Raw genomic sequence first — 19,993 nt, 5'->3', positions numbered from 1 at the left:
CAGCAACTATAGGTGGTTCAGAATCTTCCAGGGTAGCTAGAACCTCTTTTAGAAGTAAATGGAGGTGTTCAAGCTAAAATCTAAAACTAACCTCCTTTGAATCCTCTGTAATAACTACCGCAGATTCGGAATCAGAGATTTCGCCTTCAGAGGCAGTTGACAAATGGTCATCCTCAGATAACTAAGACAAACAGACTAAGTCCACTTTGGCGTTATCAGAAATTTCTGGTTTAGAGGAAAGGTTCTTGGACTTTCTCTTTCTTTTACCTGAGATAGGTAAAGCACTCAGAGCTGCAGAATTTGCAGAAGTAAGTTGAGCAGCAAAATCACCTAGTAAATAAATAACCCCAGGTACTGACTGAGAGGAGCCGGAGGGCACTGCATGTGTAACAGCCAAGGACGGGAAAGGTGAGGCATGTCATGGACATCAATATCCTGAGAGATAGATGGCTCTGAGAGGGTATCTTTATTTTTGGACAGTAAGATTTTATTCAAACAAGAAGAGCAAAATTGCACAGGAGGAATAACTTGATTCTCCAGACAAGTATTTCTCAAAGGACATAGACAGATTCTTATCAGCTTCCATAATGTCCTAGGAATAGGTTCAATAGAAAAATAAATTTACATTTTGATAACCAAAAAGAAAAATAAACTCACAAATTTGTATCCCAAATATCTAACATAAATATGTATGACATTTATCACTAATTAGCAAATTAAATTAGGCACCGCTATATCCCCAGCTCTGCTGAGGAGACTCACCCACGGTGCCACTGTATAGAGAACACGGCAAAAGAGCGATCTATGAAACCCCCGCTCTATAATTGTCCATAGCAATGCGTATCCTCTACTGTAGGTATAATCGGAAAACTGTCTCTTGTAAAGGAAATCCGATTCTCTGCAACGCTGATTAGATGACCGGGAGCTGCGTAGCTGAATTCACATCCGCTTCAGTACGCTGACTACTCCCAAAAGAAACAGTCGAGCAGTCATGTGATTGCATGAAAAAACACTGCGATATAGGGGAGAAAATCCTGCGAATTATGCGGCACTGCAGAATCTCCACAAAATAGTCGGTATAATAAGAGGATAAAAAAAAAGGTTCACATATGCACTGTCAGTTATATACACTAGCAATTAACCCCTCAAGAACCACTCTCAGTACAGCCTCTATTAATAAAGAGATTCCTCTTTAAAAATGAACCCCAAAGAAGCAGATCAATGCCGCCCAGCAACTGTTGCCCTTAAATAAATATCCCAAATATGAAGAGATATAATAAACTGAGTCCCCAGTCTCCACCAGAAGTATGTTAACTCCCTAAGTGCTGTATCCTTCTAACCTAGAAGGCAAAAAGCACTTACCTGTGGATTCAGCTGCAGGGCAGGTACAGCATCTCAGGTATGACAGACCCAGACAACCTCTGACAGGGACCTGAAGAGAAAAGAAAAGCAGAGAAATCAACCCTGGTTTTCTATATAGGGGTTAGCATAAATTGTTGGAGGAGAAGCAAAGACTACTCTGCCAACCTCCAACAGCTAAAAGCCACCATAACTCTTACTAAAGAGGATTACATGGACACAGCATTGCCCCAATCCTTGCTTGCAGGAAAACTACCCATTAAAAGATTAATTATCTTCAGACACCATCTTTGCACACCTCCATGATGTACAAAGGCAAATAATGACTGGGGGGGGGGGGGGTTGTGGGAAGTAGGAAGGATACTTAAAACTTTGCTGGGGTGTTCTTTGCCTCCATCTGGTGGCCAGGAGTTGAATTCCCACTAGTAATTGGAATGGATTTGTGGACTCTCCATGCCATTGGAATGAAAGAAAGTTTTTGAGTTTTTGAGTTGTATATGCCTTTAAGATTCAGAATTATTAGAAACCTTATTTCTATGGTTACCGGTACTGTTACTAGTTAATGCTGTAAAAATTATATGATTGTGCCTTTATATGCCTGTATAATGTTTGGAAACCTTAATAAACATAAAAATTAAAAAAAGAGAGATAATACCTTTATTACCCATTCCCCAGTTTTGAAAAACCAACTCTGTTATATTAACCCCTTAAGCCTATTGGACACAGCTACTACAGTACGTCACAGTACTTTGCTCAGCGTACCCTGATGACGTAGTAGCTACGTCCAACCTCCTGCCTCATTCTGCGGTCCCAGCTGTCGGCTCTGACAGCTAAGACTTCAGTCAGAAGCAGAAGGGATCTGTCTTCATATGTTAAGTGAGCGCTGATCATGCTCCCAATACCATACAAAGACAGATCACAGATACAGACAGTGACACTCTGTTTCACTGTCTGTATCTGCTGCAGTGATGTGGGAAGAAAGGAGGGAGGCGGGTTGATGGCCCATTGCCAGAGGGGGGCAGGACCACTAAGATACAGAAAATTTTTGGGAGGGAGGGAGACAGGGAGCAAGGAATTTGCTACATGGGAGTGGGGGGGCCCTGAATCATGATCGTTTGGAGGGGAGAAGAGGACTGCTACACTATAGAAAAAAAAATGTTTAATAAAAAACAAAATAAATAAATAATTTTATTTTAACTAGGTACTGGCAGACAGCTGCCCGTACCTAAGATGGCAGACACAAGGTAGAGGGGAGAGGGTTAGAGGGCTGTTTAGGAGGGATCAGGGAGGTGGGAGGATCCCTACACTGCAGATTTTTTTTTATAATAATAATTTGTTTTTTAAAAAGCCCTAAATTCGCATACTGGCAGAATGTCTGCAAGTACTTAAGATGGGGGTGACCAATGGGGGTGAGGGAGAGAAGAGAGCTGTTTGGGAGGGATAAGGTAGAGATCAGCTGAGAGGGTAATCTCTACACTACAGCTAAAATTAACCTTACAAGCTACCTGATTAACCACTTAACTGCTGGGAATTTCAGAAATGTTGTGCCCAGCTACAATTAGCGGCCTTCTAATTACAAAAAAACCCCAATGATAAAGCCATGCATACTATTTCTGAATAAAGGGGATCACAGAGAAGCTTTTAGAATCATTTGTTTTATAACTACTCATACAGCATTTGTGAAAATGTTTTTTTTTTTTTTAATAGGATCAAATTTGGTGATGAAACGGTGGCATGAAATATATATGAAAATGGGCCTAGATCAATACCTTGGGTTGTCTTTTAGAAAAAATTTAAGTTTTGATAGGTAAATAAAAAAGAGGATCTATTTCTGTTTAAATGGAGTGATACCAAAAATACAAAACGTTATTTGGTCTATTGGGCCAGTTTTTCTCTGAAATTCCTGGTCCTTAAGGGGTTAATACACTTTTTACCTCTGTGATTACCTTGTATCTAATCCTCTGCAGACCACCCCTTAAATCACTGATTTTTCCTAACTTGCAATTCAGCCAATTAGAGCTGACTCAAGCATAACTCCACAGGAGTGTGCACAATGCTACCAATATGGCACACACAAGCTTGCACTGTCTTGCTGTGAAAAGCTAATACAATTAACTGAGATAAGAGGCGGCCTTCAAGGGCTTGGAAATCAGTCTATGAGTTTACCTAGCTTTAGCTTTAAACAAAGAATACCAAGAAAACAAAGCAAATTTGATGATAAAAGTAAGTTGGAAAGTTGGTTAAAATGAAATGCCCTATCTTCATCATTAAAGTTTAATTTTGACTTTACTGTCCCTTTAAGGATTCTTCTTTTCATTTACAATTGCCTGCTCACCTTGTTTACACATCTTACCTTTAACCATTTTCCAGACATAAATCTCCACCTCATCAGATGCCTCTTTCTCTATGGCAATCTTCCTGAGGTTTTCCTTGCCACCGCTGGAGGACATATACATATAAACTAAGATCTTATTTGAGTTCTTCATACACCTTGTGGTGCTGACTTCATCTGTGGGTTTCACTTTATCATCTGAGTAACAAATAGAAAAAAGAAGCATCTTCAATATAATATACTTGAAGATCAAACAAACTATAACTATAGTGATTACACTGTACAGAAAGTACTGCATGGAATTATAGAAGGTTCAATGACTAATGAATCGGAATCTATTTATTAGCTAATATGTCTTCAAGTATGAAGTCTGCACTTCTTCACCTTGGCAGATTTTACAGCATTTTCCTTCTACTTTCTCTGGATATTCACATGGATATTCATCAGGACAGGTCACTCGGTGGCAGTCTTGGTTTCCATCTTTACATGTGCACAAAATACAGGGGATTGCTCCAAAGGTTCGAAATACTGGATGCCAGACCTCTCCATGAGAATATGTCTTTCCATTGTAAACACAAGCTAAGAAAACAACAAATATGGCTAGGTTAGGGTGAGTTCTAGGGATATTTGAATGAGTTAATATACACAGAGAGAAGTACACTCTCATAGGGTTGAATGAGGGCTGTTTTAGAGTAAGGGTAATGTAAGAACTAGAGATAAGTCTAGTGTTTGGAAATTACTAGGGTTGGGTTAGGTCTATGGATAGAACTACTTTAAGGCTAGGTTTAAGGTTAGCACTAGGCCTTGGACTGGTGTTAGGGATACAGTTAAAATTAGAGTTAGGGTTGGGGTTAGGGTCAGGGCTAGAGACAGATCTAGGGTTTGGGTTACAGCAAGTAAGTTTTAGGCGAGAGTTTAGAGTAGGGTTTATGGTTATAACTAGAGTTAGCCTTAGGGTTAGAAGTAGCATTAGAGTTGGGTTAGGTCTAGGCATAGAATTCAGTTTATATCTAGGTTTACAGTTAGAGCTAAGCCTTTGACTAAAGGTTAAAGTTTTTGTTAGGGCTAGATTTAGGGCTAGAGTTAGGATCATGGTTAGAGATAGGTTTAAAGTTAGAGCTAGAGTAGGATTAGGGTTACAGCTAGGGTTCAATTTATGGTTAGAGCTAGGGTTAGGGCTAGATTTAGAGCTAGGATTATGTTAGGGCTAGAGCTATGGTTAGGTTATGGCTATAGTTAGAGCTAGGGTTAGGTTAGGGATGGAGTTAGAGCTATGGTTAGGATAGGGCTAGAATTAAAACTAGGGTTAGGTTATTGCTAGAGTTAGAGATAGTGTTAGATTAGGGCTAGAATTAGAGCTAGGGTTAGGTTTGGGCTATAGTTAGATCTAGAGTAAGGTTATGGCTAGAGTGAGAGCTATGGTTAGGTTTGGGCAAGTGTTAGAGCTAGGGTTAGGTTATGGCTAAAGTTAGAGCTAGTTAGATTAGGGCTAGAATTAGAGCTAGGTTTAGGTTAAGTTAGGGCTAGAGTTAGATTAGGGCTAGAATTAGAGCTAGGGTTAGGTTATGGATAGAATTAGAGCTAGGGTTAGGTTAGGGCTAGAGTTAGAGATAAGGTTAGATTAGGGCTAGAATTAGAGCTAGGGTTAGGTTAGGGTTAGAGTTAAAGCTAGGGTTAGGGCTAGAGTAAGAGCTAGGGTTAGGGCTAGAGTTAGAGCTAGGGCTAGAGTTAGGTTAGGGCTTGAGTTAGAGCTAGGGTTAGGTTAGGGCTAGAGTTATAGCTATGGTTAGGTTAGGGCTAGCGTTAGAGCTAGGGTTAGGTTAGGGCTAGAGTTAGAGCTATGGTTAGGTTAGCGCTAGAGATAGAGCTAGGGTTAGTTTATGGCTAGAGTGAGAGCTAGGGTTAGGTTACGGCTAGAGTGAGAGCTAGGGTTGTTAGGTTAGGGCTAGAGTTAGAACTAGGTTTATGTTAGGATTAGAGTTAGGTTAGGGCTAGAGTTAGACCTAGGCTTTAGTTAGGCCTAGAGTTAGAGCTAGGGTTAGGCTAGGGTTAGAGTTAGGTTAGGGATAGAGTTAGAGCTAGGGTTAGGTTAGGGTTAGAGCTAGGGTTAGGTTAGGGCTAGAGCTAGGTTAGGGTTAGTTTAGGTTAGAGCTAGAGTTAGTGCTAGGGTCAGTTTAGTGCTAGAGTTAGAGCTTTATTTAGGTCAGGGCTACAGTTAGGCTTAGGTAAAGGGCTAGAGTTAGTTCTCAAGTTAATGGAAGAGCTATTGTTAGATTTAGAGCTAGAGTTAAAGGGACATTAAACTGCAGTAGCAGGTTACTACTCACCATTCTATTGCTTTTCCTCCTGTACCTGCCGCCCTATTTAACAATGTTCTCTTACTTTAGCCTTACAGAAGCCAATTGGTAAAGCTCAGCGTCTTTATACAGGACAACGCCATCTTGGTACGCACATGTTGAGTTGCACTTGCACAGACTGGTAATGTTGCTGGTTGTGTGACAACTGTACTTTGCACTTTTAATGAAGTCACACAATGGAAGGGGAAGAGTTACACTTTTGCATTTTTTACACAGTTTAGAAGTTATAAAACAAATATAAAAAGCCCTTAGGAATAATACAGGGATATGCAGCACTGCAGAAATGTACTCTGTATTGCTGTGCGTCATACAGCTTATCAAGAAGACAACAACATCAGTGATCTGTGAATGAGCATCACTTCTGTGCAATAATACTAAAACTCCAAGATGGCGGAACGCAGTATAAAGAAGCAGATTGTCACTAACCTGCCCTTGTGGAGGGTTAAAATAAGAGAATAGATTTAAAGAGAGCTGCAGTCACATGAGGAAAAACAAAACCATGGTGAGTATTAACTGTAACTTAACCCAACAAGATACACAAATATCCAACTTTTCATTGGTTGATCAAATTTACCTTTTTTGTGTTTTTCTTTCATTAAAATTTTGACTGTGGTTCCTCCACCTCCCTTCTGTTTGAAGCTTCGGGGGTTAAATCCAAGAGATGGACTGATGACTGAAGATGCAGTTGCTCCTGGAGACTTTTTCCCAAGAAGATCACCCAGACATTGGTCCTGAGAGTGCCTCTGTTAGGGGCAAGAAACAGGTGCACACTTACAATCAGGCATTGACTGTGATACAGAGGGATAAAGCATTATAAACACATAAATTAGTCGCCGAGCACCATGTTGGGCTAATTCATTGTATTCATTTTAATGAATAATAACATTTATTATAAGAAATGTTTCCTCTAAACATGCTTTAAATATATATATATAGCTAGATTACAAGTGGCGTGTTAGCTTGCGCTCATATTACAAGTTGGAAGTAAACGTGACCGCACAAACACGAATTAAATTTGCACTCATTGGGCTAGCGCAACTAAAGTCCTTGCGTAAAGGATTAGGGCTAAATAAAAGTTGCACAAAACACAACATATATACATTAAAATAAAGTGTTACACTTTTATATAAACTATCTGATAATAATTATCGATCATTTTTGATTATTATTAGACCTAAATCAGGAACCCCCGAAGCATGTTACGCATAGTTTATATTCCTATGTTCTTCACAAAGATTTTTTTTAAATTTTTATTATTAAATATTTGTTCCTATATACAGTATATCTGATAATGTTAATGTAAAATATATATCTATACCTATATATCTATAGAAATATACAGTATATACAGGCATAGGTATATACATATATATCTAGGAATATGTATTTACAATAACAATTACAAGTGAAGAATATGTAAAATATGAATAGCTCCTGTCGGGTTAGCGTGTGAGCGATAGGTAATACGCTAGCTACCCGATGCGTGCAAAAAGCTTATTTCTAGCGAAATTTACACTTGAGCAAAAGCGTCAAATAGAGCGCCACTTGTAATCCATCTAATGTGTTTTACTCTGCATGTACTGTAAATATTTTACATCCCAATGTTCTTCACATAGGGGAAAATGTTCTATGTATTTTTAAATAGATATTCATATATACTGTGTATATATATATATATATATATATATATATATATGTTATATATATACAGTATATAGAAATATCTATTCAAAAATGAAAACAACATTTTCCCCTATGTGAAGAACATTGTTATGTAAAAAATATTTAGTGCAGTTGATCTAATGCACGTCCGGTTAGCGTGTGAGCAATAAGTGTTATTTTTTTTTAGCTTGCGATATTCATTAAAGTCTATGGGGAGAAGTCAACACGGTAGCGATATCCGAAGTCTTGAAGTCAGCATGCATCAGCTTTTGATATTTCTGCTAGACTTAGTTCTGCATAAACAGTTTCAAAATTACTAATACAGGCATTATCAATTCTATAACAGTTTCCAACTGTTACAGACGTTTCATGATTATCACCTACTAGGAGATTTGTTCCACCGTCCTCTTCTGCAGTTTTCAGTAACATAATGAACTTCAGCCACGAACACACAGTTCCTCCCCAAACTAACTAGACATGCCATCTGACCACTCTGGCTCTGCCCATGCACAGCCAAATTCTTCCCCTAGATAACCAAGACTCCCCCGCAGATGGCAAGATTAATCTCTGAGCCTCTGAGTCGGGACATAGATTTTCAGTGTAGGATTATCAGAAGTATACTGTTTATTATTTATGTCTTGATGTGCGTGTGTAGGGGAGGGAGAAATTATTTTTGTTGAAGCCAATAATGCATTGTATTTGTCTTCAAAAATGAACTTATTTTACAAATGATGTGATTGTTTTAATTTGTGATTAGATTAAATGAAACTTGCAAATGGATACATATACTGTAGGTATATGAATGAAGTAATCTGCACACGAGGGGACACATCTGTTAGCAGTAAAAAAACACTTTACATTTGTTAAGAAAAACAAAAGTCACGTACAACACCTCTGTTTAGTTGCTGAGGTTCCTCTTCCACAGATCTCTCATATGAGCTGTCTGCAAAAACAAAGCAGAATATATCAAAGCTGATGAAAATAATCAATATCCTCTAAATGTGGAAGAGCTCTTACATTATGACTGTTTGTCTATAAATCTATACACTCATGAGATTTACTTCCAAGAGGAACATTACATGTGGTAGATAAGCAAAACACATTATATTAAGTTTAAAGTATTAAAAGTGAGTACTTTCACACTGTTGCTCTTTCTCAACAAAATTGAAATTCTTACACATAAAAGAAGAGACTCTTTTGCAAGTGATGTGTCATATGCCCCTCTAGATATATTATGGTCATATGACCATACTAATGTAAAATGGCCAACTATTTATTTTGGGATAGATTATGAGTGGAGCACAAATTAGCGATCTCGCGTTAACTCCACTAGATGGAGGCTTTTTGCGCACGTCGGTTTGCACTCATATTACAAGTTGAAAGTAAAAATATTATTGCGGCCGTGTTAACTTCTCCCATAGAAGTAAATGTAGTGAAAAATATTAAAAAAACTAACACCCATACTTGTGTACTAACCAAACCTGTTTATATTCAAAAGCGCTAAAACCATGATATTAATATTTCCCATTCCAATGTTCTTCACATATCAGAATATGTCCTTTTTATTTTTAAATATAGATATATATATATATATATATATATATATATATATATATATATATATATATATATATATACAGATGGCCCTCGTTTTACAACGGTTCAATTTACACCGTTTCAGAATAACAACCTTTTTTCCAGTCATGTGACTGCTATTAAAAAGCATTGAGAAGCATTAATCAGTTTAACCAGACCTGAGCTATCGAGCAGATTTCAAAGGAACAAGATCTTCCTGTCTATAAATCAGTCCAGATTGGAATGCATAGAAAGAACTGTTTGCAGAAAAATGCAAGTGAAGTCTGTGTTGTGTGATTATTTTATTAGGTTTATAATGCTGTTTAGCAAATGTTTTTGTTCATTTAACTTAGTTTAATTATATATTCTGTGTTGTGTGATTATTTTATTAGGTTTATAATGCTGTTTAGCATTTAAAGTCTTCATTTCAAAGCTTTAAAAATAATGTATTAGGTGTTACTTATGACAATTTTGAGAGGGGCCTGGAACCTATCTGCCTCACTTCCCATTGACTTATATTATAAACTGGGTTTCAACTTGCAACAGTTTCGATTTACAACCATTCCTTCTGGAACCTAACCCCAGCGTAAAATGAGGGCTACCTGTATATATATATATATATATTGTATTTTTATATATATATTGTATTTATTTATATATATATATATATATATATATATAACAATTGCAATAGATATATTGGTAAAGATATCATTTACATGAACAGTATCGGATATATTTTAAAATATAAGGTACATATTCTATGTGAAGAACATAGGAATGACAAATTTATGTTTTGCGTATCATGTTTCACGATTTAGATTTAAACACGGTCAGGTTAGCGCACGTGAAAAGTTAGTAATCTTAAGGTACGTTATTGAAATAATTACATATAAAATATTTTAAAAAATAATAAAAAGGATTAAGCATACAGTTGCACTCATAATGGTATTAAAAATTATTAAACATACTGTAAAATACATAGCTATATTCTTTGGATTATTTAGAATATTTTACAGTATGATTAATAATTTTTAATAAAATTATGAGTCTAACTGTACTTTTAAATGTATTTTGGATGCTACTTTTTTGTCTTGTGTAACAGTTAACCCGAGCTCTGAAGTCGCGCTAATCTGAGGCACCTTTAATTCAATTACGTTTACTTTCAGATGCGAAATAACCGTTATCGCTCGTGCGCAACAGTTAGAGCTCCACTCGTAATCTAGTCCTTTGTTTGAATACTTGCTTTAGATGAGGTGGGCATTCAAATTTTAAATGCATACAGGTATACCCTGCTCATACATCGGGTTAGGGACCGGAGCCCTGCTAAAAAGTGAAAACTGCCTTAAAGGGACATGAAACCCACATTTTTTCTTTCATGATTTAGAAAGAGCATGCAATTTTAAACAACTTTCTAGTTTATTTCTATTATCTAATTTGTTTTATTCTCTTGATATTCGTTGCTGGAACGCATATCTAGATAGGCTCAGTAGCTGCTGATTGGGTCCTGCACATAGAAGCCTTGTGTGATTGGCTCACCCATGTGCATTGCTTTTTCTTCAACTAAGAATATCTAAATAATGAAGCAAAATAAATAATAGAAGTAAATTGTAATGATGTTTAAATTTGTATTCTCTATCTGAATAATGAAAGAAAATTTTAGGGTTTAGTGTCCCTTTAAAGCGAGTGAACTGCAAATAACAAAATGGTGCCAGTCACTTTTCTCACAATCTCACAAAGATTACAGCACTGTTTCAAAATCCTTGGAGGTTGAACTTCAGCTCCACAAAGCGCTCTATTAGCGAAGAGCTGTAAAGGGAGGTATACCTGTATTATATTTATTTATCTACACTAATATTTTTATATTCTACAGATGACCATGAGTATAAAAAAATTATTAAATCTGGATACAGATGATCAGTGGCAGTTACAAATTAAATTTAATCAGTGGAGCTCTGTGCAGGGACTGCTGGGAAAGCAGAGGAATAAGTGAGGGAGTCATATGTGTTTTATGGGTGGAGTCAGGAAAGGAGGGGAGTTGCTGGTATTCTGTGGGTGGAGCTGTACAGTGTGGGTGTGGCTATTCATGAATGACAGAGACAGGGAGGGACATTTTTCAGTTTCCTTGCAACCCACTGAACAGGATGCAAAATAAAAGATTGGGGGAATTGTAGAACCCCTGCACGTTACAATATTGTTATAAAGTACCTCAGGGCAAATTACTGCATCTATTAAATAAAAATGATACAAATATATTAGAAAAAGGGGGCACCAACTCTAGTCCTCAGCAGGATTTTAAAATCTATCTTGAGTTAATTTAATAAATTCAAAGGGATTTAAAGACCCAGCATAATATTTCAAAGTACTTTAAATATGAAGGAACACAAATAGGGGCATCACATAGTGTATCATATGTGTAAATTATTTAATGTTCTGTATCGTTCAATATGTTTTATCTAATATTCTGTATTATTTAATGCATATTATTTAATGTGCTCTATTATTTAATATGTAATATTTTATGTGCTGTATTATTTAATGTGCTGTATTATTTAAGAAGATAAAGTAAGGTTGTTCTAAAATCATATATTCCCATTCTAATTTGTCCTTGTATATTTATTGATTTCTTACATGATTGCAGCACCAGCTGTGATTTGTGGTCTGTAGACACCTTATGTGATTAAAGGGACATTAAACCCCAAAAATGTCTTTCAATATTCAGATACAGAATACAATTTTAAAAAAGTTTCCAATTTACTTGTCTTATCAAATTTGCTTTTTTCTCCTGTTATTCTTTGTTGAAGGGATACCTAGGTAGGTAGCATGCACATGCCTGAAGCACTACATGACAGGAAATAGTGCTGCCGTCTAGTGCTCCTGCTAATGTATAACATTATTGCAAAACTGCTGCCATATAGTGCTGTAGACACGTGCACACTCATGAGCTTAGATCCCAGCTTTTCAACAAAGGATAACAAAAAAAACTAAGAAAATTTAATAACAGAAGTAAATTGGAAAGTTGTTTAAAATTGTATGTTCTATCAGAATCATGAAAGAAAATGTTTGGGTTTTATGTCCCTTTAACTGTAGGGTATTATCTAGTTATTCTAGAAATGCTTGTCCTAATCCATCACAGAGTTACAAACGTACATTACCTCGGCAGACAGGGCAGCACGAATCTGGTACAGTGAGGGGAGAAGCGCAGACCAGTTCAGGGCACGTTACTAGTCCGCAATAAATTTGTCCATCCTGTGGGATGAAAAAAATAATCTAAATTCTAGTACCTACAATAATTTGCTCAGTGTTACAATAGCTCTGCAGACGTGAATATTAGAATATATGGAGGTTATTCATGCAATACAAAACAAACATTGCAGTATCTCGCTATAATATATTTGCTATAATTAGCTTCAACACAGGTGATAAGTGGCTAGATGGAACAAACCTCAACAGTTTGTGAAAAAGTTAACGTTTTTTTTATATGATCTCATTTGGCAGTGAAACAGTGGCAAAAGGGGCCTAGATCAATACCTTGGGTTGTAAAAAATATATAGTGTTGATAGGTAACAAAAAGAAAAAACAAGGTCCTATCTCTGTTTTAATGTAGTGATAGCAGAAATGCTTAAACAATTTTGGTATTTTTGGCAAGTTCTTTGGAATTTTTTGCTTAAACAATTTTGGGCAAGTTCTTTGGAATTCCTGGTAGTGAGGGGGTTAAAAGCCCTTTAAAGGGATAGTAAACACTATACATGTTATTGTTTAAAAATATAGATAATCCCTTTATTTACCATTCCCCAGTTTTGCATAACTAGCACTGTTATATTAAAGGGACAGTCAAGTCCAAAAAAAAACTTTCATGATTTAAATAGGGAATGTAATTTTAAACAACTTTCCAATTTACTTTTATCACCAATTGTGCTTTGTTCGCTTCATATTCTTAGTTGAAAGCTAATTCAAGGAGGTTCATATGCTAATTTCTTAGACTTTGAAGACTGCCTCTCATCTGAATGCAATTTAACCATTAGAGGGCATTAGTTCATGTGTTTCATATAGATAACATTGAGCTCATGCATGTGAACTTACCCTGGAGTGAGCACTGATTGGCTAAAATGCAAGTCTGTCAAAAGAACTGAAATAAGGGGGCAGTTAGCAGAGGCTTAGATTCAAGGTAGTCACAGAGGTAAAAAGTGTATTTCTATAACAGTGCTGGTTGTGCAAAACTATGGAATGGGTAATAAAGGGATTAACTTTCTTTTTAAACAACAAAAATTCTGGTGTTGACTGTCCCTTTAATATACTTTTTACCTCTGTAATTACCTTGTATCTAAGCTTCTGCAGACTGCCTCCGTATCTCAGATTTTTTGACATACTTGCATTTCAGGCAGTTAGTGCTGACTCTTAAATAACTTCCTGTGCATGACAAAAGGTTAGGGTTATGCTCACATAGCTCATTCATCTGGGGATGGTAGGCGGCACTGGGTTGGGGTTTGATCCCACACAATCTCCATAACTGCTGAGTGATTTCCGCAGTGAACTGTGTTCCCTGGTCGGAAATCACTTCCCGGGGGAAGCCTACCCTGGTGAATATCTGGAGCATTGCATCTGCTACGGTCTCCATCTGGATATTAGCCAAGGGGATTGCCTCCAGGTATTGAGTGGCATAGTCCATTACTGTAAGGATGTACCTTTTCCCTGAGGGACTTGGCCGGGCTAATGGCCCCACTATGTCCAATGCAACCCTGCTAAAGGGTTCATCAATAATAGGCAGAGGGTGTAGGGGGGCTTTAGTATGGTCCCCTGTTTTTCCTACTTTCTGGCACACCTCGCAAGATTTACAGTATTCTCTAATATCTACTGTAATTCCTGGCCAGAAAAAGTTTGGGTCAAGCGGTGGTGGGTCCTGGCCTTTCCTAAGTGACCAGCTAGGGGAATGTCAGTAGGTCGGACCGAAACTTCTTCAGTACAACCAGCTGATGTTTGGGCACCGGTCCTTTTCTCCTCTCATAGATCCCATACAGGAGACCCCTTTCCCACTAGAAACACTCTTCCCGTGGCCCTGGGGGTCAGTACCCACCAGGTCTTGGTAGGTGGCTAAGGTCAGGTCGTTCAGGGTCTCCTGTGTGAAGTTAGAGGGGGACGCCCAGGAGGGTCGATCAGGGGGTAGGGGGGTAGTCGGGGTGGAAGGTCAGGAGAAGGTAGGAGTTGGGGCAGAATTTCTCACCTGGGTCCCCGGAAACGGTGTGATGGCTTGGAGTCTGGCCTGCTGGTGGGTGGTTACTGGGCAGGTATCCAGGGAGGTATTATCCATGAAGGCTGAGACAAAGTGGCTGAGGTCATTCCCCAATAGGAACTCAGCAGGGAGCCGCTGCATAATGCCCACCTCCACATCACAGGAGCTGGCTTTCCAGTTCAAGTGTACCCAGGCTGTGGGGGCCTCCAGGATGGCACCTCCAGCTACCCGGACAGCAAGGGTTCTCCCTGTTCTGCCGGAGGTGGGGACTAGGTCTGGTTGGATCAGGGAGACAGTTGCTCCAGTGTCCCTCAATCCCTGGGACGGCTGCCCATTGACCCAGATGTCCTGCTGATGCTGCTGGCTATTGTCTTTGGTTACAAGGCTAACCTCATGTGGGATGCCAACCTCTTCATCTGGCCATTCCGCATAGTTGGCAGGACCCATGGCGTACATTCAGTGGGCGGCAGCTTGGTAGGTCCTTGCTGGAGTGTTCCCCCACTTAGCCAGGGAGGGGTTCCTAGACTGTGGCGCTGGACAGTTCTGTTTGAAGTGGCTGCGGTGCCCACACCCATAGCACCCATGGGGATTGCTGGCCCTGGCCGGGGAGACAGGGGCTGATCAGGCCTGGGGCTGCCGAGAGCTGTTGGGGGTCATGCAAGGGTGGAAGCAGAGCGAGTTATGGGCTGGGGTCCTGGGGCAGCCTGGGGCTGGACATCTATATTCTGGTCGGCCAGGGTGGCTGCTTGGTCCACTGTGGTGGGTCTTTTGTCCTTTACCCGGTCCCGTATCTCTGTTGGAGCGCTGTTGTAAAACTGCACCAGAAGAATGAGCTGTACTGCTTCAGCCAGGGTGGTTATATGGCAACCGGTGATCCAAGAGTCCAGGGACCAGGCTAACCAGTGGGAAAACTCTGTGTATGGTTGCCCCTCTTGTCTCTGAAGCTCCCAGAATTTCAGATGGTGTGCCTCCGGCGTGAGTCCATAGCAGGCAAGGATGCATTCCCTTACCCAGTCGTAATTGACTTGGTCTTCTGAAGGGATGGTGTGGAAAGCCTCCAAAGCCTGACCAGCCAGTTTTGGGAGCAGGCGACCCCCTGCAACCGACACTGTGTCTCAAAAAGCTGAAGGTAGTGGTCAATCTTTTCCACCCACATCATCCTGGAAAGCCTGGAAGGCAGCATGGGGTAGCTTCTTGGGTCGGGTCAGAGAAGCCAGGGGATCCGGCACAACTCCCCCCATAGACTTCTGTAGCTCCATCAAATGTACCTTAGTCGTGTCAGCAATGACCCAAGTAACAATCTTCTCAGGGGGGTTAGATCCATAGAGGTCAAGTCACCACATGGTCGTGACATGGTAGTCTCCGGGGTGAAGGCAGTACTGGGCCGGCTACTGCCTTGGTCGTCATCCGACCCACCCGCCGGCTACGCCTACGAGTGAAGCCTTTCTCTTGGAACCAGCTATTCCTCCTCTGGCTTCCAGTAAGCTCTGCAGTTCGTCCTTCCTGGGCCCTTGATATTTTTCCATCCAACAAGGACTTCAGGTGGTGGTTTGGACATTCCAGGTAATCGGAAGCATCCCACCGCTGCCACCACGGTGAAGGATTCTGGCTACCCCAAATGGGTAGCTCTGCCAATGGATCCTCCCGATATCTGGAACCTGCCGCTATGTAGCAGAGAAAGTGATTCTAGCAGAGCCCACCAGCCCACCCAAATAACTAGACAGACTAGCATTCAGGTGAAAACATGAAGTACACTTTATTGGTAAAAACACACAACATTTATACACAAACTGATCTTGATAAGAGCCTTATCAGTGCCTCACATCTCCCGCTATTCCCGCCCCTCCAGACAGGCTGGCGCCTCCATAATGTCCAAGGACCCCCAGTGTCCAGTGGTATAGAGATGGTGCATTCAGGGTGATCCCAGGGAAGCGGCAGCACTTCCAGAGTGTCATTGGAAAGCCCTGTGTCTCGAGCTGTTACATTCCAAAAATCGTCATGATCCATGGCGTGGATAGAAAGTTATGGGCGACCAAACGTACACCGGGAAGGCCACTGGGAAAGGGGGGTTGGAAGGAGGGCGGTCAGGAACCCCCGGTTCCCAAGGGAGCTCCCTTCTGGCAATCACCCTGTCTCTTGCCCTTCCCATGGGGAACTATTTCCCAAAAGAGAGGAGCTCTGTGGCAAAGGACCGCTGGAGCAACCTGGGTTAAAGCAGACCGAGGATCCGAGCTGATGCGGCCGGCCGGCGGTTCCATGGGGGCGGCCAGCCGAATGGCGGTCTGTTAAATAGGGCTCAGAAACCTAGGTTCTCACTGAAGCTTACCTCCAGAAACTGGTCCATCTCTTGCCCTCCCCAAGTGGTTTCAATCCCCAAGAGAGCAGAGCTCTAGGACAAGGGGCCTCTGAGGCGGCTGGAGGTAAAGGTGCCCGGAGAGTGCTGGATGCGCCGGCCGGTTGGTAGTACCAGCCAGCCGGCCGGCCGGAGAGGGATAGGTCGGTCAGAGATCAACTCTTTCAAGATCAGGTTAACAGATGAAAACAAGGGAAACCAAAGCGCTGGGAGATTGTGGTTGCTCTGAGGAGCCCAAAACCGCTGAGAAACAAGAGGGGGGGGGGGGGGGTAATAGGTAGGAGTTTAACTCCTGCAGCTTGGTATCTGTGATATATATATATATATATATATATATATATATATAAATATATATATATATATATATATATATATATATACATACTTTATTTGTAATACCCCAATAGATACAATATATACCACAGAGCAATACAGAGAGCTTAGAGGCTAAGTAGAAGTTGAATAAAAAGGTAGGATATATAAGATACATATAATATTTAATAGACAAAATAATGCATTGTTATCATTGATACTACTATTTTAAATAACAGCAATTTACCCACACAAATTTGCACATTAATGTAGAGCAATAATGACAAATTTCAGAAAGCTGTTTTCTTTTTTATCTATGAATATATTCTTATTCATTAAAATTCCTATGAAAATAGTTTTTGTTTGTCTTTTTAAAGGGTTTTATAGGTTTAGCTATTTTAAACCATTTAAAGAGTAAAATGGAATGGTATACTTTTAAAACATCTTCCATAGGTTTCTCTGCTGCAAGTTGTAAAATGTCGTTATGGTCAGGATAGAGAAACACTGAAACTGTAGCCAAATATTTCTAAGGGAGGACACTATATAAGTTTGTATTAAATTCACCTTAAAAGGGACAGTCTAGTCAAAATTAAACTTTAATGATTCAGATAGGGCATACAATTTTAAAAAAAAAAATTCAATTTATTTTTATTATCAAATTTGCTTTGTTCCCTTGTTATAATTTGTTAAAAGCTAAACCTACATAGGCTCATATGAAGGTTGTCTCTTATCTCAGTGCATTTTGAAGGTCTTTTACAGCTAGACAATGCTAGTCCATGTGTACAATATAGATAATATTGTACTCACTTCTGTGGAGTTACTGATTGGCTAAAATGCAAGTCTGTCAAAAGAACTGAAATAAGGGGGCAGTCTGCAGAGGTTTAAATACAAGGTAATCACAGAGGAATAAAGTATATTAATATAACAGTTGGTTATGTGAAAAAAGGGGAATGGGTAATAAAGGGATTTATCTATATTCTTAAACAAGACAAAGTTCTGGAGTAGACTGTCCCTTAAATGCATTTACTTGAAAGAGATGATTGTGAAGGTTTGACCTGTTGCTACATACATAACCGCATTTATCTTTTCTATATAAGCAATAAGAAAAACTATTATGTAATATCTGATTTCTGTGTTAATTTGTGGATATATTAAAATAAAAAAATATTTGTGTAGTTACTAATGGCCTTGTAAAAAGATAAATATATTTAAAGCAAGTACCAGACTTTCCTGGAATACACATAGAGCATTTGGTACTTAGACAGACCAATCCTGGGTTATGCAAATAGTGAGGGCAGTTCATGGCTTAGAATTTACTGGAATAAGAGAAAGGGTTTAAGATTATAGAAATGCTGACTCAAAGAGCGTTAATCTCTTGTTTTCGGACAGCATGACTTTACTTGGCATTTAGAAAATGTATATTGCAGGACTTTTATAGAACAGTTTTGGAATTTGTAACATATTGGTTTCTTTGTACCCATTTGTGTGGTTAATCAATCCTAAAAACACCATGTTTTTTCATATATATATATATATATATATATATATATATATATATATACACTGTATATATATATATATATATATATATATATATATATATATATATATATATATATATATATCCTAGAGAACTATATGAGGTAGCAAATCTGCAGTAAGTAGCTGCCCTGCCACCTTCAAAGAAGTTGGACCCCCCAAGTGTAAGAAAGGAGGCCTTTATTTAAAACGTTACATCTCTTAAAGGGACACTCAAGTCAAAATTAGACTTTCATGATTCAGATAGGGCAGCAATTTTAAACAACTTTACAATTTTCTTCCATTAACAAAATGTGCACAGTCTTTTTATATTTACACTTTTTGAGTCACCAGCTCCTACTGAGCATGTGCAAGAATTCACCGAATATACGTATATGCATTTGTAATTGGCTGATGGCTGTCACATGATACAACGGAATTGGAAATAGACATAACTTTGAAATTTGTCAGAAGAAAATCTACTTCTCATTTGAAATTCAGACTAAGTGCTACTGCATTGTCTTTTTATCATGCATTTGTTGATTATGCAAATCTACTGTATTTACTGGTCCTTTATCACCATAGCAATTAATAACATGATAGTCTAAGCACCAGGGATTTAAAGTGAAACAAAATACTAGATTTATGTGAAATTCCACAATTAATTAATTTACTAGCTAGCCTTGTTTTAACACCTTGTTTGCTGCAACTGTTTTTCAATGGTTAAACCTAAAGGGACATGAAACCCAAATTTTTTCTTTCATGATTTTTCAAATTTACTTCTATTATCTAATTTGCTTAATTCTCTTGATATTCTTTGCTGAAAAGCATATCTAGATAGGCTCAGTAGCTGCTGATTGGTGGCTGCACATAGATGAATCATGTGATTAGCTCACCCATGTGCATTGCTATTTCTTCAACAAAGGATATCTAAAGAATTAAACAAATTAGATAATAGAAGTAAATTGGAATCAATCTTGTATAAAATTGTATTCTCTATGTGAAACATTTTTATTTTATTTAAAGGAGGCAACCGGATTTATGACGAGTAGATAAGACTAGCCACAGTCATTTTGTCAGTAAAGCTTTGCAGCACCATTTTAACCTTCTCTACTATAAGGAAATATAGTGATTATGTCGAATTCTGTGAAGTCTGTACAGTATGAAGTCAGAGTGTGCACTTTTAATCCTTATAGGAATTGGGAAAAAGTTATGTTTTACTATAAATAATTCAATATTTTAAAATAGAAAATCATTTAAAGTCTTCGACCCAAAAATACAGTATATGAAGCTTC

General features: G+C 38.7%; 1 protein-coding gene across 1 annotated transcript in view; it reads right to left on the bottom strand.

Annotated features, from left to right (window-relative positions):
- The window catches only part of CHRDL2 (chordin like 2), a 274,177-nt gene that overhangs the window by 52,664 nt on the left and 201,520 nt on the right, over positions 1-19,993 (bottom strand). The window contains exons 5-9 of the mRNA XM_053708757.1: positions 12,441-12,534; positions 8,598-8,653; positions 6,623-6,791; positions 4,076-4,270; positions 3,713-3,889 (exon numbers count right to left, since the gene is read on the bottom strand). Of these exons, the coding sequence (XP_053564732.1) occupies positions 3,713-3,889; positions 4,076-4,270; positions 6,623-6,791; positions 8,598-8,653; positions 12,441-12,534 (691 nt within the window). The remainder of the gene's footprint in view (positions 1-3,712; positions 3,890-4,075; positions 4,271-6,622; positions 6,792-8,597; positions 8,654-12,440; positions 12,535-19,993) is intronic.

The sequence above is a fragment of the Bombina bombina genome, chromosome 3 (assembly GCF_027579735.1).
Source record: "Bombina bombina isolate aBomBom1 chromosome 3, aBomBom1.pri, whole genome shotgun sequence".
Lineage (NCBI taxonomy): Eukaryota > Metazoa > Chordata > Amphibia > Anura > Bombinatoridae > Bombina > Bombina bombina.
The sequence above is the reverse complement of the archived record's forward strand: the minus strand, read 5'-3'. Positions and strand labels throughout refer to the sequence as shown.